Raw genomic sequence first — 25,682 nt, forward strand, 5'->3', positions numbered from 1 at the left:
ATGCACATTGCGAAACCTAGGCCCCAGCTTTTGCACCATGATGCACAGGGTTGTACTTTTTGTGCTGAACTGATAGGTGGCCTAGTGGTTATGCCCTGTACTGCCATTTTGAGGATCTGGACTTCGTTTCCTGCCTTGCTCTGTGGACTGCATTGTCAATTCACACCGGTGGGTATATCCATTTTGGAGAGTGGGAACTGCAGCAGCAGGGAAGCCAGAGATCTCCTCCCTAGTCACCACCAAGGCCAGGGCTGGCAGGAATTCAGCCTAGCCGAATTCCTCAAGGAACCGGTTAGAGCTGGTCGCAGTAGTGGGTTCTGAACACCTAATGAACGGAATTATGGCATAAAAGAAAATGTTTAAGTACTTAATATCTTAAGCATTTGCATTCTGCCCTCTCATTTATAAAGTATAAGTTCTCGGTTACTGTTATTTTGATGACCGGTCTCAAGAGATAAGCTTCCAAGCTTTAACTATCTGATGAGCCGGGCTGGAGAAGTTGCTCAGTGGTGGAGTGCTCACCCAGCCTGGCAAGACCCTGAGTTCAAGCCTTAGCCCTGGGGGGGAAATCCTGAGTATGCCTTCCCATGAACTTGTACTTGCTACCCACGACTTGACTGTGGTTGTTGACACTTATGATACTTTTGACACATTGTTACAAGTGTCATAAGTACATATGCCAAGATAATTTGATGGGAAACCCAGTGGATGTGTTTTGAGACATAGTCAACCAGTTGGCACTTAAAGGTGAATTTTTCATTGGGTAATTGCTACCAAGTAACATCTTGGTGAATGAAAAGGAGGCACCTTGGTTCAGATATTTCTCTAGAGACTTAAAGATATGACTTCTACAAATTTTTGTTAATATACAGTCCTATATTTAATTTAAATGGTATTGTTTGTGCTTTTAAAATACTTAGTATTTTGTTAAACAAATTTTGACCTGTGTTTGGTGTTTGATATAGTTACCTAAGTTGTTAAAATGAATAATTTGAAGACATCTTCTTATTTGAACCTGTGTTTGAATGAGGTTTGTGAAGGTGCTTTGGTTTGATTTAGCAAATTATAAATGAGCTGTGGTATTAACTGTTGTCCTTATTGGTAATAGCCATTTTCCCCTTTTAGGAAAACTTGTGGGGCCTTAGGAAGCATGTGTTCTACAGAATTTGAGAGGTTTCCTGGTTTTCACGCTCACACAAAAAAAGTGAAAAGGTGGGGCTTGAAGGCTGGAATTCACAGAGGTAAACCAAGGCTTCCTCGAAGCACCAGCTTCGGTTGGCTAGAGTGGAGAGGTGGGGCTCTGTGAGGTTTAAGTCAGATTTCCTCCTTTATCTTGACCCTGCATTAAATTCCATGCCTGTTAGAAGCTGCTGTATTTTAAAACTAACCAAATATTTTGCGTTCTTATAGCCCCTATATAGAAAATACAGGCAGTTGGGCATCAGTCCCTAAAAACCTCTGGTCCTGCCAAGCGTGGATGGCATGGGTTTCGAGCATGCCCCTGTGGACTTGCTCTGCATAAATGTCTTCTCCTTAAGCCTGAGCGGGCGCAGGAAAAGTTTTGATGCTATTTCTATTAAATAAAACTCCACAGCACTGTTTAGTTTCACTGTCAATTCCAAGTAACCAACCAGGAGGCTTTTATCAAGTGAAGATGGCTTTTGATTTTCATTGTAGGAGGCATACACGTATTATTTATATTTGATTACTAAAATTTAAGTATATAAGGTATACTACATGTGAAATTATTGCCGCTTTTACAACTGAATTTTTTTAAATATTAAATGATTAGTATTTAGAAAATTAAAGTATTCAGAATGTGCTGGTTGACTAGTCAGTATATTTAATTGTATATATTTTATTGATATATACATGCTGTGTACAAATTGTGAAAATTATAATTCCATAAAGAAATCGGGGCTGTTTTGCCATTAAGGAGAGAGTAGGGATTACTATTTTTAAGACATTTAAAAAATTTGAAGTTAAGGGGGCTTTTTATATGTAAATAAATAATAAAATAGCATAAGTGGTGATAGACTTTTTTAATTGACTTGTTTAAATCTTAAATAAACATTTTAAGAATGATACGAAGAAAAAATATTGAAATCTTTATATTTTAACATTGGAAGCTAGTTTGTGGTTTTCACCAAGGTGCCGGTGACTGTTACACAATAAACTACTGATTTAACCTGGGCTTCGGATGACTTGAAAAGGAATTTCATAGAGGCTGTTGGGTCTCTGAAAGTAAAATAGCAGTGTGAGTTTAGCTATCACGTGGGCCTCAGAAGCACCTACACTAGAAGAAACAGTGTATCTTACAAAAGTAACTTAATTATAGCTAGATTCCAAGAACTTGACATGGCCCTAGCATCACACACAAACTTACAAAGTTTTCCCTCCCCTAGTTTGGTAAGAACTGCCCAGTATGGGGGGGTGTTGCTCTCCGTTACATTTTTTATGCTGATAATTTTGAAGTCTGAACCTTGTATAAGCCGAAGCCCCACACTAATTAACTGAATTGATAATTCAAATGTAAAGGCTGTTTCTTGTTTATACACTGACATTTGATCCTTGAGACACTTTCTAAGATGAGCCATTCTGTTTTGCTGGGTCTGTGTGGCATGGTGCCCTCCTGGTTTTCTGTCGCCTGCCCTTTAATTAGAGGCCAGGGAAGGGTGCTTGGCCCTCCTGTGATTAGAGACCAGGGAGGGTGCTTCTTTCTACCCCGTGCTCCTTCTGTCGGTCTCGTCACCACCTCCCTTTGCCGTCTGCCGGTTTAAGGCTCAGCTCCAGCGAGAATCCATACTTTGCTTCATTGGAAGGATATGCTTGTGTCTTCCAACTTGATTTGTTGTTGTTTGTGGTACTGGAGATTGAACCCAGGGGTATTCTAGTTCTGAGCTCACCCCAGTCCTATTTTATTCTTTATTTTGAAACAGACTCTAAGTTGCAGAGAGCCTCACCAAGTTGCCTAGGCTGACCTCCAATCTGTAAACCTCTTGTCTCAGCCTCCCAAGTAAAGGGATAACAGGCATGCACTGCCATGCCCAGCTTCCAGCTTGTTATATTGGGAATGTATATGACAGCTTGATATGTGGGGAGGGGTGGATATGTGTTCCGTAGGAAGTCAGATAAAATGGGAGGCACCTATGTAAGGCAATAATTTGATTAGGTGCACACTTTTTTAATTCTCTTCAGTAAAAATACAAAATTATTATTGGTGCATTATGATCATAATAAAATTCTTAGTTTCCATTTCAATTCTGGGTCCTTATCACAGTGTATGAACTCACATTCCTCTGCCTGGAGTTCTCTGGGGTTCTCCCAAGTTTCCTTGGTGCTACTGATTTCTGTTTTGGTTCCAGGAGAGCTGAGGTAAGTCCTGGAACCTGTCAAAAATATGGGCAATGCTTTAGAAATAAGGGTTTGGAAAATAAGATGAAAAAATAAATAAAAGACCTTAGTAGTTTTACAAAAGAAAGACTGGTCTGAACGGATACCACTTTAGTTTACATATCCCAATACTTTGTCCAGCAGGGTTGTAGGTTTGTAATTTGAGTCTGAGCTGTGGGTTATTTATTGTGTCACTTCTCTTGTGACTTTTAATAAGCGTCGGCTGTTAAGGTCCCATTGCTGGACTTAACAGTATTATAAAATAATACTGGTGGCTTGCCTGTTTTATTTTCCAAGCACATTATAAACCATTCTCAGTTCTCTCAGGACTGTCCTTGTTTGGCAGGTAGGGGAATGGCTGCACCACCACACAGGGATGGAGTGGCCCTCGGCTGGGCCTGTGTGTGGACGGGGCTTTCACAGCACGCGCGTGAGCCTCCTGGCCAGTGAGGACTCAGGAATGCTTCGTGGTTGCACAGTGACGTTCGTGCTGGTATGTCAGCTTACTCTCAGGGCTCTCGAGTGGACTCTCCAGTTAATAAAGCTGCCCGTCTGAGGAAGGATGGATGGGTGTAAATTGTGCAGGTGACATTTACTTGAAGTAGCCTATGCCGGGTTTGAAGTTACTGAGGTTATCAGGGCCTATAAAGAAATCTTGCTTACAGTCTATTGCATTTCCCAGGGTCTTGGTTTAGGGTAGTTTTATTCTTGCCTCTGAGCAATTATTTTAGTTTAGATAATTGCTGGCTTCTGCCCTCTCGCTCGCTCTCTCTGAACCCTCTAGGCGCCATCTACAAGCCCATGGAAACCTGAGTTCCCTTGAAAGCCTAAAGCTCTCTTCTGGTGGGAGCTGGTGGCTTAACTGAGAGCCTTGGAGTGGTCTCTTGAAAGTTGGCGTAGCTGAAGAAGCTTCTGTCTACTGGAAATATGGCCAGATTTATTACCATTTTAAATTGGAGTTGAACTTTAAGTTGACAAGGTTCTTGCTCTTGTGTGAGGTGAGCCGAGCCTGAGCGGGTCCTCATGCAGGGAGTGCCGGTCCCGGTTCAAGGTCAGTTATACTTACAGATAACAACAACAGGGGACGTGTGAAGATTGAGCCCTCCCGCAGCAAAACCCACAGAAGTGCTTTGAAAAGCTGCCTTCGGTCAAGCCTTGACCCCAGGAGGTGGCATAGAAAAACTTGATGATGTGATTGAAGTAAATTACTGTTACTCAAAAATGGTAAGAAAAACACATTTCCGATTACTGTGGAGAAATTTTAGCAGTAGTTTTGTTAGAGCATGAAAAAGTTATTTTGCTGTTTGAGAAATGAGATAACTTTTTGCCTCGTGCCATCCAGATGCAGGCTGTGGCGCGCTCCTATGATGGCTCTGCCTGTCTGTCATTTTAGGCCCACTTAGGGGTCAGCTCCCTTTTCCGCGCTCTTCTTGAGCTGGGTTGTCCACTTGGCTGGCGGCGGGGCTGAAGGCTGGTGGCGTTTGGATAGGCAGCCGAATGCAGAAGTGAGTCTTGGTGGTTATGTCCTGCCTTGCCGCAGCACCCGTTCAAAATGAGAATTGCAAACGCCCCCATCTCACTCTAAGTCTAAACCAGTAGGTTATGCCCAGTGCCCAGTCTGCTTTTCTTTTTGAAGCAGGGAGGACATCTCCCATCCCCTTTGAGCTAAAATTCTACGTGAGCTCTTGAACTGAGGAAGGCTTAAGGGGCCAGGTCTCACCTGCTCCTCGGCCCTCAGGCGCCGTCCCCCCACCTGAGTGCACAGCTTGTACTTCCTCAGGAGGGGCCTGGAAACCAGAGGTTCCCTTCCAATGGGAGGATTCCAGTAATGGCTAGCGTTCCTGTTCAAAACCTAAATGCTCAAAGCAGTAGGATATGTAGCAACATAACAGCAGTCCCAGTTGTAGGCACTAGGTTTTTAGTCTGAGAGTCTTAAAAAAAGAAGTGACCCACATATTTTCAAAAAATAAATAAGCAAGATCCAGATCCCATTTTGTTTCTGTATAAGTCAGTCGTTGGGTTTATTTGAGGTACTTGCAGATGTTCTTGGGCACGCGCATTTTGAGTGCCATGAGCTTGTTGAAGAATGTGCGGTCTCTCAGTTGAATGGCTCCCAGGGATGTACTCCACACACTGCGAGAACAGTGCGCAGCAAACGCACACTGTAACGTATGTAGGAGCAGGTGCTGTGGCAACCACGTCTGATTGTCAGTGATAATAGCCAAGCTTTTTAAAAGGCTGTATTCTGAGGTGAACTCTTTCAGAGAGCTGATTTCAATATCTGTTCTGGTTTAAGGTAATAAGGATAATTGCTTAAAGCATTAATGTGCATCATCTCGTTTACTCTTCCTGACATTTGAACAGCAGGATAGTGTCCTGGCTCTGCTCGACAGTAGACCCAGAGGTTGAGTACGCTCTGGATCACGAAGCTCTTAAGCGGCAGAGGACAGTTGAGACACGCTCAGGGCGGACTCTCAGTCACTGTGTCTTGCCATCTTTGTTTTCTAGGAAAAAATATTTTCTATGCTGTGTCTCCATAGATCAGGTAAATTTTTTTGTTTATAGAAACAGGAGTCTTCTTGGAGGACACCAATTTTTATTTAGGCTCTAAGGTTACTCCTATTATGGCCTCAGCATCTTAATACCTTATGCCAGGGAGGGTCCCATGGACCTTTCCGCTAGCATAGCTCTGAATGGGTGTAGCTCCCGCGGATATCTGAAGGCCAGCTCTGTTACCTACTCCTGCTTAGCTAAACTACTCCTTTCTTAATGGGACCTTCTGAACACAACCAGAGTCAACCTTTCGAGGTACCATTACAATTTTACACTTCTCGGCGTGGTGGCGCACGCTGTAATCCCAGCATGTGGGAGGCTGAGACGGGGGGATCTGGGTTCACAGCCAGCCTCAGCTGTTTGGTGAGGCCCTCTGTATCTTAAACATAGGGTTGGGATGTAGCTCAGAGGTAGAATGCCCGTGGATTCCATCCTCAGTACCACACACACACACACACACACACACACACACACACACACCCCAAAAAAAAAATCTTATACTAATTTGGACTAGGGATTTGGCTTAGAAGTAAAAAGCGCTTATGTAGCATTTCTGGGTTCAATCCCAGCACCACCAGGAAAAAGTCATCCTTTCTCCCCCTCAGTGCCTGCATCCTTTACTCGGTGGCCGCAGACTCTAGCTGCACAACAGGGCCTCTCTGCCCAGCTGGCCTTTCCAGCCTCGTCACTGGCTATCAGAAGCCGGACAGAGCAGCCATTCTGACTGTGCAGGAGTCTAGTTTCTAGAATAACTTGAGTTCCCGCCGCTGGCACTGCCAGCTTTCTGCAGCAGTGATAGGCAGGTTCTCAACCTAACTTAGCTGCCCCGGCTCCACACCTGCTTCCACCCTCTACTGAGAGTGCGCGCTCCCTTCAGAAGCCTCCGGGCATGTGGCTGGCGGCACATCTGACATCACCCTTCTCACTGGGGCCTCGGCTTTTTAAGTCTTGTCTAGGGAGGACTCTTCCTCAGTGTGAATGTACTGAGTGCCTGCTTTGCGCCAGCTACTGGTAAGAGGTGTAGAGATCCAGCAGGGCAGTGAAAACCACAAGCAGTGTCCTTTTCCAGGTTTGTTTCAAGTAACAAGATGGCATCCTTGTCCTGCATAGCTCACGGGCTCTGTCTTGTTCAGCAGTGGAGAGCTGAAAAATTAATCTGCTGGAAAATGATTGGTTGTGACTGTAATATACAGATGTGAATACTTTATCAGCCGTAAGGTCACCTGTGATGAGCATTAAAGTAAACTAAAAGCCGGGCGCGGTGCACACCTGTCACCCCAGCACTCGGGAGGCTGAGACCGGAGGATCACAGTCGCAGGCAGCCTCAGCTACTTAGTGAGGCCCTCTGCAACTTGGTGAGACCCTGTTTCTAAATAATAAAAAGCAGGGCTGAAGGTGTAGCTCGGAGGTCAAATGCCCCTGGGTTCCATCACCAGACCTGCAAAAACAAATGAGTAAACTAAACCTTGTAAGTACAATGTAACGGGGATGTCCATACTGGCAGTGTATTGGACCAGCTGTCTCTCCGTTCATTGGTTACCAGCACCAGCTGGAGGGGGGTGGAGCGCAGTTGTGATCAGCTGGAATCGGCCCTCTCCCCTTTGGCAGTTCTGCTCTTTGTGACACTGGCACTGAGTTAGGGTCTTTATTGCCAAAAGTGACACGTCACACAATTCCTGGCTTTTTTAACTGGAACAGATTTGCCACAAAAGTAAACTCTGCTAAGCTTTTGTGTTTTGTTTTTTGGTGGTACTGGGGTTCCAGGAAACCCTTCTACCTTTGGGCTACACTCCCAGACCTATCTTTACAGTTTTTTATTTGGAAACGGTCTCTTAAGCCAGCGAGGCTGGGTTCGTTCGAGCCTGCGCAATCCTCCTGGCTCTGCCTCCCAAGCGCGGGGATTACAGGCGTGCGCCCCATGCCCGGCTCTCTACTAAGATTTAAGACTTAAAGGTTTGGGAATCACTCAGATCACCTTCATATGCCAACCATGGAGCCGCTCGCTCGCTCACCAGTGTCCAGAGCGGCCTGGACTTCTGTGAAGGCCTCAGAGTCCGTGGTACACCCAGGGCCTTGTTGCTCTGATTCCAGGGAATCTTACATGCACAGGAGTCGTAGTTTTGGCAAGGACCCGTCAATGATAAAAGCCCCTGATTGTGAGTTCCAGGTACCATGCTGTTAAAATGACAGCAAACCTTACTGTGTAAGTTGTAATCATTGCTGTTGCCTTTGATTTTCCAGGGGCCACGGTTTTTTAAGTTATTTTTAGAGCCAGGCATGGTACCTGCGATCCCAGTACTTGGGAGGCTGAGACAGGAGGATAACAGGTTTGAGGCCAGCCTCAGCAACTTATTGAGACCCTGTTTTAAATTTTAAAAAAATAAAAAGGGCTGGGGGTATACCTTAGAAGTAGATCTATCCCTGGGTTAAATCTCCAGTTTAAAAAAAAAAAGTTTTAATACTGATAAAGTATACATAATCAAAATCAACTTCACTTTTGTTTGTGTGTGTGTGTGTGTGGTACTGAGGGTGGAACCCAGGGGCTTTTCTACCTCTGAGCTATACTCCTAGATCTCTTTATACTTTATTTAGAAACAGGGTCTCACTAAGTTTCTGAGAGCCTCACTAAGTTGCTGAGGCTGGCTTCGAACCCCTGCAATCCTCCTGTCTCAGCCTCCCAGCGTGCGCCATCCCAGCAACTTTACCATTTTAAATGGACAGTTCTGTAGTACCAAGTTATACCACCATCATTACATCCATCTCAAGAACGTTTTTATCCTGCAAAATTGAACTTTTAAGCACTTAAGTCTCCGTTCCTCTCTCCCCCAGCCCTTCTGTCCTCCATTCTACTTTCTCTTAACTGGCCACTCTGACATACTACTTGTGAGTAGAGCCAGGCACAGGAGCTGTCCTTTGGGACTGACAGCGTACACTTGATGTAATGTCTCCAAGTCACTTTTTTTTTTTTACAAGTAAAATGTGTAATTAGCCGGGCATGGTGGCACACATTTGCAGTCCCAGCATTTGGGAGGCTGAAATAGGAGGATCGCAGTTTGTGAACAGCCTCAGCTACTACTTAGTGAGGCCCTTTGCAACTAAGTGAGACCCTGTTTCAAAATAAAGAATTTTTTTAAAAATTAGGGTTGGGAGCACAGCTCGGAGGTAGAATGCCCCTGGGTTCATCCCCAGTACCACAGAAAAAGTATAATTAATTTTGGTAATATTTTTATTACCCAGAACCCAGGGATATTCTACCTCCAAGCTACACCCCCAGCCCTATTTTTTATTCTTTATTTTGAAACAGGGTCTCACTGAGTTGCAAAGGGCCTACTAAGTAGCTGAGGCTGTCCGCAAACCTCGATCTTCTTGTCTCAGCCTCCCAAATGCTGGGATTACAAGTGTGCACCACCACACCTGGATAATTACATTTTTTACTTGTAAAAAGGAAAAATTTTTAAAGCATATATGAAGTGTTTTCATTCTAAGTCTTAGAAATCCAGAGTATATTTTGCATTGAGTATATATTTCATTAAAAGCATACCAAGCTGGGTATGGTGGTGCATGTGGTGATGTTTGTAATCTCAGTACTTGGGAAGCTGCAACAGAAGGATTGGGATTTCTTGGCCAGCCTCAGCTACTTAGTGAGGTCCTCTGCAAATTAATGAGACCTTATTTAAAAATAAAGAATAAAAAATAGGGTTGGGGGTGTAGCCTGGAGATAAAATGCCCCTGGGTTTCATCCCCGGTGCTGTGCAAAAAAGTTCAGACTAGTTACAATTCAGGTGCTTAACTAAGCCTTTTGAGGCTTTTTCTGCCTTACTGGAAAATACAGTTCTTTGAAGTTAATTCACGGAATGTTCAAGCTATAGTGATTCTCTTACATGAGTAAGCACTGAAATGTATAGGGTTTTGTTTTTGTTTTTGCAGTACTGGGGATTGAACTCGGGCAATCTACTACTTCTGAGCCACATACACTTCTAGCTCGATTTTTTCCCTTCATCTTTGTGTGTGTACACACACTGGGGAAGGAACCCAGGGGCTTTCTACCTCCAGGCTACACTCCAGGCTTACTTTATATTTTATTTGAAAACAGGGTTTCGCTAAGTTGCTGAGAGCCTCACTAAGTACCTGAGGCTGTTCCAACCTGCATGATCCTCCTATCTCAGCTTTCCAAGTACTAGGATTTACAAGTGTGTGCCACCACGCCGGGCCATTTTTTATTTTGGAACAGGGTCTCACTAAGTTGCAGAGGACCTGAGGAGGTTGCTGAGGCTGGCTGAAAACCTGAGAGCCTCCTGTCTCAGCCTCCCAAGCACTGGAATTACAAGCATGTGACACCACGCCAAGCTAGATTCTGTCCCTTTTAAAAGGAAATACAGAGCCGGGCGTGGTGGCACACATTTGTAATCCCAGCATTTGGGAGGCTGAGACAGGAGGATCTTGGTTTGAGGACAGCCTCAGCTTCTTAGGCCCTTCGCAACTCAGTGAGGTCCTGTTTCAAAATAAAGGGTAAAAAATAGGGCTGAGGGTGTAGCTTGGAGGTGCACCGTAGTACTGCAAAAAAAAAAAAAAAAGCCCCATGGTACTTGGGTTTCATCCCTAGTACCGCCAAAAAGAAAAAGAAAAACAGGGCTGAAAGCATAGCCCAGTGGTGGAGAGAGTGCTTGCCTGCCTTGTGTGTGAGGCTCGAGTTCAATCCCTGGTTGTGTTGTCTTTCCTTAGGAACAATAACGTAGGTTATGTTCTTTGCCTCGCCTATATTTTTCTTTTCGTTTTGGTGGCAGCTTTATTGAGATGGAGTTCAAGGCTGGCTTGTCAGTGGCCAGTACCACACACACACACACACACACACACACACACACACACACACACAGAAACAAAGTGAGATGGCGCTCATACCCCACGCGGGTGTCGGGCATGCGGCCCTCCCCTGTGCTCTGTGCGTGCTGTATGAATGGGATCGTGCACTGTGGCCTGACTGGGCTCACCGCGTAGCCTGTCTGGAGGATCTCACTAGGCTGAAGCCTGGATCGCTGTGTCTCCATTATGTGGACATGCGGCATCCATCAGCTGCTGGGGAGTGAAGCTTCTGCTTGGGGAGAACTGTGAGTGATGCTGCCGAGCGCTCGTTCTCAGCTTTTCGTGGGCACAGGGTCTTGTTTCCCAGTTAGTGGGTTGAGATAGGGAAAGCGAATCTGATCTGTTCCTAAGGCTGCCACTGAATGTTTTTCTATTTTGTTAGTAGAATTCTTGTGCCCCTACAACAGAGAAAAGAAGCCTGGGGATTGTTTCTTTCAATTTAATACAGAGTATTGAGTGGGCGTGGCTCCATGGTAGAGTGATTACTTAGCATAGGTGGAATTCTGGGTTCCTTCTCTAACACAAAAAAGTGGTTTGGGGTTTTTTATGGATTTAAGACGTTTTTAAGGAAGGAGACCAGTATCATAGAAGAGTAGAATACTAGGGAATGAGATTTTGTGTGCAGACGTGTACATAATAATGTAATAATGTGTAACTCCCATTATTACAAAAACTTCTAACGTGCCAATTAATAAGCATGCTTGTAAAGCTGGGCGTAGTGGTGCGTGTTTGTGATCCCAGCATTCGGGAAGCTGAGGCCAGAGGGTCAAGGGTTCGAGGACAGTCTCAGCTACTTAGTGAGGCCCTGTTTCAAATAAAGAATTAAAAAATAGGGCTGGGGGTGTAGCTCAGAGGTAGAATGCCCCTGGGTTCCATCCCCAGTACCCAAATATATATATTTGGGCCTTGGGAGGATTGTAGGATCAAGTCTAGCCCCAGCAACTTAGCAAAATAAATAAAAAGGTCTAGGGGTGAGGCCTGGATAGAATGCTCCTGGATTCGATCCCCGATACCAAAAAAAATTTTAGTTGATTGTGGTTGTTTGTATCAAGTCACTCTAATCAGTCGGCGTGCGTGCTTTCAAGAACATTAATTTAAAGAAATAATGAGCAGAATTAGGGTAGTGTTGACTCTCCTCGTTGGTCTCATCTGGAGTGACGGTTTCTGCAGGCAGAGCGAGGTTGACAAGCCAGAGGCCGTCCATCGGGAAGTGGCCTGTGAGGTCCTAGAAGGAGTGGGAGGCGTGCTGAGCGTGGGGGTGTCCTTAGAGTTGGAAGTTGGCATGTGATGGGAACTTTGCAAGGCTGAATTAGACTTTCTACGCTGAACTGAGAATGCACAGGCTGTAAAAGTAAAACATTGTGAAAAGCAAACCTAGGAACAGCTGTCCCGTGTGGAGTGAAATTTGGGATGGTTTTCTGCTTGCCTTTCATCAGGCAAAGAGAAACTAACTCTACACACAGGGTTGTTTGTAGAAGGTCCAGGGCTATACATTGTTTTTGCTTTTTTTGCGGTACTAGGGATGGAACCCAGGAGCATTTGGGAGGCTGAGACTGGTGCATTGCCATTCACAGCCTTAGCTACTTGGTGAAGCCCTTTGCAACTCAGTGAGACCCTGTTTCAAAACTAAAGAATTACAAATTTAAAAAGGTCACTCGGAGGTAGGATGCCCCTGGGTTCAATCCCCAGTACTGCAAAATAAAGAAGGCATGGTGGTGCACACTTGTAATTCCAGCATTCAGGAGGCTGAAACCAGAGGATCACAGTTCACGGCCAGCCTCAGCTACTTAGTGAGGCCCTGTTTCAAAATAAAGAATAAAAAAATAGGGCAGACGGTGTGGCTCAGAGGTCGAATGCCCCTAGGTTCCAGACCCACAAATAAATAATAAAAATAGGGCTGGGGGTGTAGCTCAGAGGTAGAATGCCCCTGGGTTCAATCCTCGGTAAACCCCCCCAAAAATGTTTCCTAATAGGAATATCTTAGCGATATCATTGATGTTCACTATTTATATTTAACTTTCAAAACAAGTGTGCCATCATTTGCAAAGTTGGTTCTCTTTGCAGTCCTAGCTTTCCAAAAAAAAAAAAAAATCCCCCTTTTAGCCTCTACACTCTTACACCTTTTCCACTAAGCTTAAGGAATGAGGGGACTGAATTTTACTTTCTTTCCTCTGTGTTGATACATAGTTCTATCTGCTCATCTAAAATGATTTTCTGCCCCTCGTAGTCGGGTAGCTGGCCATTCTGTAGTATTTGGGGTGTGGCCTTTGGGGGGAGACACTAGCTGCCTGTCTGCAAAGAGCTCTGGCATCCTAAAGGCCTTTGCCATCTCAGGCATAGGGAGAAGAGCTGCTTCTGCTCGGGGCTCTGGTGTTTGAGAAAAGTGTGAGCAGGCGATCCTGACCAGAGGTGGGCTTTGCATGTGGCCAGCGCTTGGAGGTCGTTCCAGCAAGGCTGTATAGGGTTCGTGTGTGAAAACACAAGTATCTACACCTTTTTACAACTGGTTTGATTTAAATGTAGCGGCATTCACCACTTCAGATGCAGGTCCTAGAGCAGGCATGGAAGGCGAGGGCTTTAGATACTAAAGCATTTCTCTGACTCGGTGGCCCGTGGTGCTGCAGTAGACAGCAGCAGAGGAGCTGATGCTTTGGTTTCTGTTCATGGAGTCTTCTTAAAGTGCTCCCTACAAACTTGCCACCTTTACAGACTTCTTGGCCCATTGGCTTAAAGAAACTTCAGAAATCTGACTCGAGCCTATAGAAGACCTTTATGAAAAGCCTAGCTAGCATCAGCACCAATGGGTGTACTTTGAATTAAATACCAAGGGTATGAATTTCTTATATATTAATGTGGGTTGCTGATTTTTAAAAAATCAAAACTGTTCCAATATTGAGTCTTCCAAGTTTTCAACTGACTTAGAAAATACAGCTGCCATTTTTCTTCCTTAGTGGTGGCGGCCTGGTCAGCCTTTGGTCCCCAGTGCCGGTGTGGGGTGGTTTTTTCTTTCCAGCTTTAATGTAGAACATTAAAAGCACAGGCATTACAGTATAAACTTGTGGTGTTCTGATCCTCTAGCCTTACTGTGGACTCCCTGCAACTAATTTGGAGATTTTCAGAAAACTATTTGAATTCTGCTCCAGCAGAATTGCACATTCAGCCCAAAGTACATTTTAGTAGACTGCCACTTTGGCATAAATTTACCAGATATTTGTCTGGTAGCTCTTTCAAGGAGATAGATAGTTGGGACCAGGGTGTTTATCCTTCTCCCTTTCGATGTGGCCATCTCCACTTTTAGCACATATTTCGTCCAAGATTCCTTTGGGAACAAGGTTTTCACTACTTTAAAAACACAGTGGGCCAAGCAAGGTGGTGCACGCTTGTAATCCCCGCGCTTGGGAGGCAGAGACAGGAGGATTGCGCAGGTTCGAAGCCAGCCACGCTGGCGTGAGACCCTGTTTCTAAATAAAAATGTAAAAATAGGTCTGGGAGTGTAGCCCCAAGGTAGAAGGGCTTCCAGGAACCCCAGTACTACCAAAAAAAAAAAACACATTTGGGTGTAGGTCAGTAGAGTGCTTGGCTGGTATGTATGAGTCCCTAGTTTCCATCCCCAGCACCATAAAAGAATTAAAAATGGTAGTTTGCAAACCACTAGTTTAGACTAAGCAACTCATATTTAGGTGCTATCATAAGGAAATAACCGTACTTGTGTAGCATTCAGTTTAGGGTTAGAGATGCCTTTTCTGGTCAAAATTGTAGAATTACATTTAGTATGATGTATGAGGTGTCACCCTGGTGTATGTTCAGGTCTTGGTACCCAAAGCAGTGTTAGCCAATTGGGCGTGGTGCTGTACATTTGGAATCCCAGTACTTGGGAGGCTGAGAGGAGGAGAGAAGATTCAAGGACAGCCTCCACAGTAGTGAGGCTCTCAGCAACACAGTGAGGCCCTGCTTCAAAATAAAAATACAGAGCCGGGCGTGTAAAGAATTAAAAAATAGGGCAGGGGTGTAGCTCGGAGGTTAAATGCCCTAGGTTCCATCCCCAGACCTGCAAAAATAATAATAATAATAATAATACAGCCCAGAAGTAGAATGCTCCTGGGCTCAATCCCCAGTACCCGGCCCCTACACACATGTGCGTGCGCGCAGAGTTAGCAGCCAGGCATGGTGGCACACAACTATCATCCCAATATTTGGAAGGTGAGACAGGATGATCACAGGTTCAAGACCAGCCTCAGCAACTTAGTGAGACCCTGTTTCAAAATAAAATATAAATAGGACTAGAGATGTACCTCAGAGGTAGAACATCCCTGGGTTCAATCCCCAGTACCACAAAAGGAAAGAAAAAAGAGTTAGCTAGGTGCGGTGGTGCATGCCTATAATCCCAGTACAAAATAGAGCTGAGGGTCTAGCTGCAGGATAGAGTGCCCTGAGTTCAGTCCCCAGTGCCATAAATAAATAAAAAGAGTTAACGCGTGCAGTTGATAGCAAGTTGGACACTATTCAGTTAGTTTACTGGCGTGCTGGATTAGCACTAATGAGCAGGCGTGGAGACACCCCGGGCCGCCTCTCCCCTCGCTCTCCTCGGAGTTGCCCTGCTCTCCTCCTCAGCGCCACTGTCAGCAGCACGCTGGAGTGGACATCCAGCTCTGCTGAAGCACTCTGGAGGCGGGCCTCGGGAGGGCTGCTCCCAGGGGAAGCTGGGCCGCCAGCAGGACAGTCCGACTCCAGCTCCGAGTCCAGTAGCAGCGCAGTGCTGAGGGACCGCGAGCGCTGGCCCTGCGAGCCCCGCGCCCAGCACGTGGCGCTCCAGAATGGTGGGTGAGCACAGTGCGTTCAGATACAGTCTTCCTTAAACTCACCTTGGGGTTGGGACTGGAATGCTGATGCTGACCTGGTGAAAGTAGCCCTCCTGCTAACCAAGAGAGGGCTGTGTGCCAGGGCCTTTGGGAGGGCAGCAGGCCTCTTCTCTGCATTGCTGCCTAAGCCCATCTCTGGAAGAATGCCTGGCATGATTGTAATGTGAGGCATTTTCTTCTCTAATCCTAATGATCTTCAAAAGTGAGCAAGGAGGCGGGGCGTGGTGGCACACACCTGACCTCCCAGTACTTGGGAGGCTGAGAAAGGAGGGTTTCAAATTCAAGGCCAGCCTCAGCAAAGTAGTGAGACCTTGTTTCAAAATACAGAATAAAGGACCGGAGGTGTTGCTTGGAAGTACCGTGTTCCTGAGTTCAATCTCTCCCCCCCCCCCCCCCCGAAAAAAAAGCCCTTGATCTTCAGCAGAGATAGTTTGTTCTCTTCTGTCCCCACCTGTCAGCCCCTTAAGGGCTTTGGTTTGGTCTCTAATTCAAAGGGGCTTTTAAGGTTGCGTAATTTGTAAAAGTTTTAAACTAGAATCGCTAGAGCTGGGCGTGGTGGTTGCGAGGCTGAAATGGGAGGATCACGGGTTCAGGGCCAACATGCAGTACCTTACTTAGTGAGACCCTGTCTCAGATAGAGGGCTGGGCATGTATGTAGTTGAGAAGTAGAATGCCAGCAGGGCGCCGTGGCGCACGCTTGTAATCCCAGCAGTCGTTTGGCTGAGACCGAGGATCACGGTTCGTGGACCGCCTCAGCTACTTAGAGAGTCCCTCCACAACTTAGTGAGACCCTGTTTCAAAATAAAGAATAAAATTGGGGCTCAGAGGTCGAATGCCCCCGAGTTCCATCCATAGACCCGCAAAAAATAAATAAATGAAAATAAGTAGAATGCCTCTAGGTTTAATTCCCTAAGAGTACGTGTACACACACACACACACACACACACACACACACACACAATCAAATGAATGATATTGGTGAGCCCTGAAGCCAACTGAGTGATTTTTTATATCACGTAATAATTCTGGCATTGGCAAAATTTGGAGAAGACTTTTAGGAATTGTCAGCATGTGGTAGGCATAAACAAGTACCTAGCGTGGTGCCATTCTGGGCAGCGGTGCGCAGCAAGGGCCGTCTTTGGAGGGGCTTTCTTTGCTTCTGTCCGGACACTGGTGGTGGGAGGGCAGGAGACCGTGGCCACGGCTGCCTGCGAGCAGCACTGGAGCGTGGAGAGGCTTAGGGTCCCGGCGGAGGCTTCTCTCCTGTCAACCCAGTCACGCGTCGTACTGCGTGCGGGCTACTTGGAGACTTCTAAGTACTGGCGGTGCCGAGGTGTGTCGCTTTGGGGGTTCCTGTGTGTTTGGGGACGCTTCACTCTTTCCCCTTGTTTCATGGTTAATGCTGGATTTTGGGTTGGAGTGATAATGAAGCAGCATGCGATTACATTTGGATTAGTCGACTTGGAGTTTTTACAAGTGGTGGTGGTGTTAGAGAGGAGCAGCCTTTGTTTTATTGATTTAGATGGTCAGCTTCGCATAGATTAAACTTTAATTCCTGGTGCTCTGGTTGTTTTGGGCTGGCGTTGGTCTTCCAGCTACTGTATTCTGCAAAATTGGTTTGGATTTGTATTATTAAGTTGATGGCAAATTCTTAACATACTTCAGGGAAGCATTATGGTTGCGTTGGAAGTCATACCAATTCTCAACTACCCAAATTTTACTAACTTTATTTTCCTATTAAACACAAGCCTTTGTTTTCAAGGGACTTGGGAAAGTGGGTCTGCATCTCCGGTTTGGTAGGACAGTTCAACAGTGCTCACTTCCCTTACACACACATGCACGCACACACACACACACACACGGGCTTTTCGTTTTTTCAAAGGGATGCCCTAAAGCTCTGGCGTTCGCCGTCTGCCCAGGTGTGGGGTGCCTGCCCCCAGCGGGGTTCATCCTGTGGCCGCAGTGGGTGCCCTGCCCAGGATGCTGCCACCGAGGAGCACGGCACAGCCTGTGGCGTCTTTAGTTTGGGGATGTTCAGAAACCATGAAGGAACTGCTTCCTTAGAACACCAGAGTACTGAGCAGGACAGGCGCCCCAGACAGCAGGAGCTTCCCGCTCTCAGAATTGTGTGCGAGTGGTTCTGAAATGCTGGGCTCTTTTCTGTTTTCAGAGGTTCAACATCACAAGGAGAAAAGCACTCACACTTGATTTAAAAACAATTGGTTGGTATTATTTCCCTAATTCTTGACTTTAAGTTCATCACTCAAAGGGTTTTTAAGGCCTAATCAGAATTGTCCCAGATTAGAGTCAGAATTCAATTTATAACAAAAAATGTCCTGTTAACAAATAAGAAAGATAAGTCAGGTGTGGGGTGGCGCACACCTGTACCCACAGCTGCCTCGGAGGCTCAGGCAGGACCATCATGAGTTCTAGGCCACCCGGGCAGCATGGCTGGCCCCTGCGTTGAAGGGAGCAAAGGGGAAGTAACAGAATGCTCATTTTTGCCTGCTCTAGTTCAGCGTGTACTATAGGATATCTACTCTCCTTTTTGTCAGACGGAGCCAGGGTTTGGGATCCTATCATCAGTGGAATTAGTAAATATTACAAGTTGTACATGTTTTGACTTTGACTTAAATTTTTTTTTCCAATAGAAACTATGTTCCAACTTCCTGTCAACAATCTTGGCAGTTTAAGAAAAGCCCGGAAAACTGTGAAAAAAATACTTAGTGACATTGGGTTGGAATACTGTAAAGAACATATAGAAGTAAGTAGCATGCTGTTTTCTAACTTTAACGTGGCTGTGTCCGTGGTCAGGGCTGCCGACTGGTAGGTGTGTGCTCAGTCTAACCCCAGCATCCAGCATTAGCTTTGCCAAAGCTCTCACCGCAGCTTGTCCCTCTCCTTAAGATGGGCTTCTATCTTAACATCCTGGAGTGGGAGGACTGGCACACGCCAGGCCTCGCACTGGGTGCTCTAAACCAACCGTAGGCTCAGTCCTTTCACCGTGTGGGTGGGGCTCGTCTCCAGCTCAGTGTGAGGGGAGCGGGCTCCGTGAGGAAGGGCGGGGCTCGGCTGCTCTTGCTCTGATAGGCCTGGGTGTGCTGGTGACGTGGGCTGTCAAGCATGGTGTGTGGGTGCTTGTCGTCTCTTTCCTTAGTATTTGAGCACTTGTTGGCCCTGTTGACCATCAGACTGTTGTCTTCCCCTTAACAGTTTGACTTTACAGACTGTTTTTCTAGCCTTTTTACTCTGAGCTGCATAACACCCCGTGGTAGCCCAGCGCAGTGGTCTCCTCCTTTCCCAGGTCTCATTGCTCCAAATCTTATGGCTAGTCAGAGCCTCTGACGGAAAAGAAATGGCTAAAGCTGTTTTCCCCACTAACCTCTAGGTTCCCGCTGGCCAGGGACCAGAGCTACCCCGGTCGTCCATTTATCCCAGCACCTGCTCAGTGCTTGCCACGTAACAGGTGCTCAGAACATGTTTGAATGGAATTGGAAGTAAAAAGCAATTCACTCATGGAACAGTTGTCTTTCCTGAGTCCCACTAAGCATACTCCAGGGGTGTACCATGGAGGCTGGAGCTTCTCACGAGTGGGCGTCTCTAGTGGGGCTGTCCCCAGTGTGGAAGCAGCCCCTCTCCGACCCCCCAAGTTCAGGTAGGTCTGCCCAGAGGGAAGAGTGTGCGCTGCACTCTGTGGGTCGTCCTCACAGAAACAGGTAGCGAGCTGTGAAGAACCTGCTCTTTCCTGCATAACGGCTCCCCCATTCCCACATCGTCACACAGCCTGGAGTTGGCATGTGCTTGGTTTTCTACCTGAAACTGAACCACTTAGAAGCGAGGGGAATTTTACCCTGACTTTTAGTTGCCGAGTTGGAAGGGAAATGGAGTCCTGCAGTTTTTGCACAAGAGTATAAACTTGACATCACTTTCTTATTGTCTTTCAGTAGCACTTTTCTTTCCTCCTTTTTGGGTTTAAAAGTCCAGAGTTTCTTCCTGATCCTTCCTGATCCTTCCCCCCAGAATATCCCTTTTCTTCTTCTTCACAGAACCAGAATATGATCAGCCTGTGAGACTGTCAGCAAGCCCTGCTTCCTTACAGTCCACCCAGCACTGGGACTGAGGGCTCCAGCCTGCAGCTGGGATTTTATATGCTCAATCAGAACTTCCGTTTCTTTGGAAACCTAGCTGACCATTAGGGCAGTGGCAGATATAAATGGTTAAAGCCGTGCACCTTGTCGGGGCGCCCAAGAGCCTTGTCACTGGTCTAGGTCCTGTGGGGCTGGCGTTTCCGCGCCTCTCCCCGGCTGTGGTTGAGAGGAGGGTTTACGTGTAAAGTCAGGAGAACGTTGATGTCACTGTTCTTGTAAACTCCTTTCACTGTTTTCTAGGATTTTAAGCAGTTTGAACCTAATGACTTTTATTTGAAAAACACTACATGGGAAGATGTAGGACTGTGGGACCCTTCACTTACAAAGAACCAGGTAAGCACAGGAGAGCCCGCCGGCATCCTCGCTGCAGCCCAGGTTCAGCTGTAGCCTTTCATTGACAGAAGGTGTCAGAATTGTGTGGCTTACATTTTCCTAAGTGGGAGGGCAAAACAAGAAGTACTTTGAATCACTGGACTAAGACCTGAATGTGCTGAGAAGCTCTGCCGCCCTGTGTGGCGGTGAGCCTCCACGCACGCTGGCTCTTGGCCCACTGTCTGTCTGTCACTGTGGCTCTCCGCTGATGGCGCTCCATCTCTGGGGAGACAGAGTAGGTGACTTTAGGGTGGCATGACAGATACTTACCTTTTTCAAATTGCTGTTAAAAGCAGTTCAGTCAACAGTGCCTGCGAGTGCCAATAGACGTCCGTGTTAGAGGAAGCCACGGTGGCGCCTCCTTTTCCAGAGTGAGAAGTGGTTGTCAATTCAAGCTGAAAGGTCTGGTCCCACACTACTGGTCTGTTCGTGTGCTGGGACTTACTGAGCAGTGAGTCTGCTCTTTCAGGTTCTACCCCGGAATTCGAGGTGGTTCTTTCTTATTAGTATCCTAGAAAGGGGCATCAATCAGCAGGCTGCGTGTGGGGGCTTCCCGGTGGCACACCATCCGTCAGCTATGACTCAGAAAGCCTCATGGCCACCTAGTATGTGTTGAGCTTTGAGGAAAAGCAAAGTATTTTACTAGTGGTGCAAGCCACTATCTAAAACAAAGCAAATATCTAAGTAGAAAAAACCTCTCCCGAAACACGTGCTTCTCTGTCTCTATCCGAGGGACTGCCTGCACGGTGTGGACAGTCGTAATTCCAAAATTTAAGTGTTTTGATCAGCCGTGAAATCTGAGTACTACAGTATACTTTGAACATTTGAGGTTTTTTATGAGAAAATTTGTATGATGCAAAGGATAAATGCTGTATCTTTATCTCATAATTATGTAGTCTCACTGAACACCCTGGGCTCTGAATGTCATTATATCATAAATGTGAGCAGTCACAGTAATGCACACCTGTCATCCCAGTACTTGGGAGGCTGAGACAGGTGGATCACAGTTTCATAGCCAGCCTCGGCAACTTAGGCCGTCTACAAGTTAGACCCTGTTTCAGAATAAACAATAAAATAGAACTCGGGGGACACTCAAGTAAAATGCTCCTGAGTTCAGTCCCCAGTACCACAAAAGAAAAAAGTCAAGCCGGGCATGGTGGTACACACTTGTAATCCCAGCATTTGGGAGGCTGAGACAGGAGGATCGTGGTTTGCAGACAACCTCAGCTACTATTTAGTGAAGGCCCTCTGCAACTCAGTGAGACCCTGTTTCTAAATAAAGAATAAGAAATAGGACTGGGGATGTAGCTCAGAGATAGAATGCCCTGGGTTTCATCCCCAATACCACAAAGAAGAAGAAGAAGAAAAAAATCTGAAGTCCTTAGCTTCCTAATTGACAAAATGAAGATGATTCCACAGTTTATTCTTATTCCTTCTTGTTATTTCCAACTAAAATGTTTATCTTGAACCCAGTTATCTTTGGTCTTTTCTAAACATCAAGCAGTAACTTACCGTTGAGTTTTAAATTTTTGGTGGGAGTCATAAAAGCTTTGAAATCAGCGTTTTCATTTGAGTTTCTCATAAATCTGTTCTGAAAGAGCGAAAAATACTGAAGTCAGTGCGTTAGAGTTCTCATTCTTAAAAATAGCACAGTAGAGGTAGAGTCTGTTGCTGCGTACCTGGAGTGGGATTCTGATTATAGTTTTGATTTTGTTTTCTTTAGGACTATCGGACGAAACCTTTTTGCTGCAGTGCTTGTCCATTTTCCTCAAAATTCTTCTCTGCCTACAAAAGTCATTTCCGGAATGTCCATAGTGAAGACTTTGAAAATAGAATTCTCCTTAACTGCCCCTACTGTACTTTCAATGCCGACAAAAAGACCTTGGAAACACACATTAAAATTTTTCATGCTCCAAACGCCAGTGCCCCAAGTAGCAGCCTCAGCACTTTCAAAGATAAAAACAAAAATGATGGCCTTAAACCGAGGCAGGCTGACAGTGTAGAGCAAGCCGTTTATTACTGTAAGAAGTGCACTTACCGAGACCCTCTCTACGAGATCGTGAGGAAGCACATTTACCGGGAACATTTCCAGCACGTGGCAGCGCCTTACATCGCCAGGGCGGGGGAGAAGTCGCTCAACGGGGCGGTGCCCCCGGAGGACTGCAGCATCCACTGCAAGCGATGCCTCTTCATGCCAAAGTCCTATGAGGCCCTGGTGCAGCACGTCATCGAGGACCACGAGCGCATAGGCTACCAAGTCACTGCCATGATCGGACACACAAACGTGGTGGTTCCCCGGGCCAAGCCCCTGATGCTCATTGCCCCCAAACCTCAAGACAAAAAGGGCATGGGACTGCCTCCTAGAATTGGTTCCCTTGCCTCTGGAAACGTCCGGTCCTTACCGTCACCGCAGATGGTGAATCGACTGTCCATACCAAAGCCGAACTTAAACCCCACGGGAGTCAGCATGATGTCCAGTGCTCACCTGCAGCAGAATAACTACGGGGTCAAGGCTGCAGGCCAGGGCTACGGCGTCGGCCAGCCCATGCGGCTGGGCTTGGGCGGCCACGCCCCCGTCTCCCTCCCTCCGCAGTCTCCGTCTGTGAAGCAGCTGCTCCCGGGTGGGAACGGAAGGTCTTACGGGCTTGGGGCAGAGCAGAGGGCCCCGGCGCCAGCAAGGTTCTCCCTGCAGGCCGCTAATGCCTCTTCTCTTTCGTCAGGCCAGTTAAAGTCCCCTTCCCTTTCTCAGTCCCAGGCCTCCAGAGCATTGGGTCAGTCCAGTTCCAAACCTACAGCAGCTGCCACGGGCCCTCCACCAGTCAACACTTCTGCAACTCAAAAGTGGAAAATATGTACCATCTGCAACGAGCTTTTTCCTGAAAATGTCTATAGTGTGCACTTCGAAAAAGAACATAAAGCTGAGAAAGTCCCAGCAGTAGCCAACTACATCATGAAAATACACAATTTTACTAGCAAATGCCTCTATTGTAATCGATATTTGCCCACAGATACCTTGCTTAACCACATGCTGATTCACGGCCTGTCTTGTCCATACTGCCGCTCGACTTTCAATGACGTGGAGAAGATGGCCGCACACATGCGGATGGTTCACATCGACGAAGAGATGGGGCCTAAAACAGATTCTACTTTAAGTTTTGATTTGACGTTGCAGCAGGGCAGTCACACCAACATCCACCTCCTGGTGACCACGTACAACCTGAGGGATGCCCCAGCCGAATCTGTTGCCTACCATGCCCAAAACAACCCTCCGGTTCCTCCAAAGCCACAGCCAAAAGTTCAGGAAAAGGCAGATGTCCCTGTTAAAAGCTCACCTCAAGCTGCAGTGCCCTATAAAAAAGATGTTGGCAAAACCCTTTGCCCTCTTTGCTTTTCAATCCTAAAAGGACCTATATCTGACGCACTTGCCCATCACTTACGAGAGCGGCACCAGGTAATTCAGACGGTTCATCCCGTCGAGAAAAAGCTCACGTACAAATGCATCCACTGCCTTGGCGTGTACACCAGCAACATGACCGCCTCGACCATCACCCTGCATCTCGTTCACTGCCGGGGTGTGGGGAAGACCCAGAACGGCCAGGACAAGACGAACGCCCCCTCCCGGCTCAACCAGTCTCCAGGCCTGGCACCTGTGAAGCGCACCTACGAGCAAATGGAGTTCCCCTTGCTGAAGAAACGGAAGCTGGATGACGACGGTGACTCTCCTCCGGCCTTCTTTGAAGAGAAGCCTGAGGAGCCCGTGGTTTTAGCTTTAGACCCCAAGGGTCATGAGGATGATTCCTACGAAGCCAGAAAGAGCTTCCTCACCAAGTATTTCAACAAGCAGCCCTATCCCACCAGGAGGGAGATCGAGAAGTTGGCGGCCAGCCTGTGGCTGTGGAAGAGCGACATTGCTTCCCATTTCAGTAACAAGAGGAAGAAGTGTGTCCGTGACTGCGAAAAGTACAAGCCCGGTGTGTTGCTTGGCTTCAACATGAAGGAATTGAACAAAGTCAAACATGAGATGGATTTTGATGCTGAGTGGCTGTTTGAGAATCATGACGAGAAGGATTCCAGAGTCAATGCCAGTAAGACCGTGGACAAGAAGCTCGGCGTCGGGAAGGAAGACGACAGCTCCTCCGATAGCTTTGGGAATCTGGAAGAAGGGTCCAATAGGAGTGGTAGCCCTTTCGACCCTGTCTTTGAAGTTGAGCCTAAAATCCCTAACGATAACCCGGAGGAACGTGTGCCGAAGATGATCCCCGAGGAAGCTTTAGAACCTGAGGAGAAGCTAGACCAAAAAGAGGAAGATGGCTCAAAGTATGAAACTCTCCATTTGACTGAGGAGCCAACCAAACTAATGCAGGATGCTTCTGACAGCGAGGTCGACCAAGAGGACGTCGTGGGATGGAAAGAGGGCGCGTCGCCGTCCGAGAGCGGGCCTGGCTCCCAGCAGGAGTCGGACTTCGAGGATACCGCGGATACCGCGTGTGGGATGAAGCCGGGAGCCTGGCCCGACGAGTCTTCCCAGAGTGAGGCTGCGAAGGGTGGCCAGGCGGCCGCCGCGCGAGGGGACCGGGAGCGGCCCCAGTGGGAGAGCGGCTCCTGTGGGAAAGTGGGAGGGTTCTGGTCCAAGGACCAGTCGCAGTGGAAAGACGCGCCTGAGAATGATGAGTGCTTGGCCAGCCCCCGCATCGAGTGGCAGAACAGCACCCTCGACAGCGAGGACGGGGAGCACTTTGACAACCTGACTGACGGGGTGGCGGAGCCCATGCACAGCGGCTTGGCCGGAGTCAAGCTGAGCAGCCAGCAGGCCTGAGCGCCTGGCCGCGGCACCCGCCCACGCGGCCCTAGTGGAGGGCCGGTCAGCAGACTGGGGCCCTGGCCCTGCCGTCCCTGTGCTCATTTCTAAGTCGAGGACACAATGTTTGACAGACCTTGCTTCAGAGCCTTCTCTTGACAGACACGGTCGCTGAATGTGAAGAGCCAGCGAGCTGGGGCTCACGGACACGCAAGGAGAGTCCCGCGGCCTGCCCTGAGGCCCGAGGAGGCCGCCCCGCATCACCCCACATCGCACCGCGGCGGCGGGCGACAGCTGCCAGGCTTGAGGGCGGCGGCCTGCAAAACTCAGTTCTTTTTCATGTATTCATTCTGAATAGTTGAAATGTATATTTGTACAGCCTTTTAGACCTATTCAAGTGATGCTTATGATACTGTTACTGTGTGCCCTGTCGTAGCTCTGTTGGGGTTTTTTGTTTTTTGTTTTTTGGGTTTTTTTAGTGTTGCCTTTGCTGTGTAATAAATGCTATATCTAGCTTACCTAGCAAAAGCTTGAACCCGCGCTAGTGTGGACCTTTGGACAGACTTAGTTTTTGCACATAACCTTGTACAATCTTGCAACAGAGGCCAGCCACATAAGATATATATCTGGACTCTCTTGTATTATAGGATTTTTCTTGTTCTGAATATCCTTGACATTACAGCTGTCAAAAGCAAAAAA

At 47.1% G+C, this 25,682-nt stretch overlaps 1 protein-coding gene across 1 annotated transcript; it reads left to right on the forward strand.

Annotated features, from left to right (window-relative positions):
• Positions 1 to 25,001, forward strand: ADNP (activity dependent neuroprotector homeobox; the record flags this gene model as incomplete). Its single annotated transcript, XM_080716866.1, has 5 exons — positions 1 to 190; positions 1,146 to 1,204; positions 18,317 to 18,429; positions 20,054 to 20,146; positions 21,909 to 25,001. The coding sequence occupies exons 3-5, from the start codon at positions 18,322 to 18,324 to the stop codon at positions 24,999 to 25,001; spliced, it is 3,294 nt and encodes a 1,097-aa protein (XP_080572992.1). The 5' UTR covers positions 1 to 190; positions 1,146 to 1,204; positions 18,317 to 18,321.
• Between the last annotated feature and the right edge of the window lie 681 nt (positions 25,002 to 25,682).

Source organism: Muscardinus avellanarius (assembly GCF_963383645.1).
Source record: "Muscardinus avellanarius genome assembly, chromosome: 19".
In the NCBI taxonomy this organism is placed as follows: Eukaryota; Metazoa; Chordata; class Mammalia; order Rodentia; family Gliridae; genus Muscardinus; species Muscardinus avellanarius.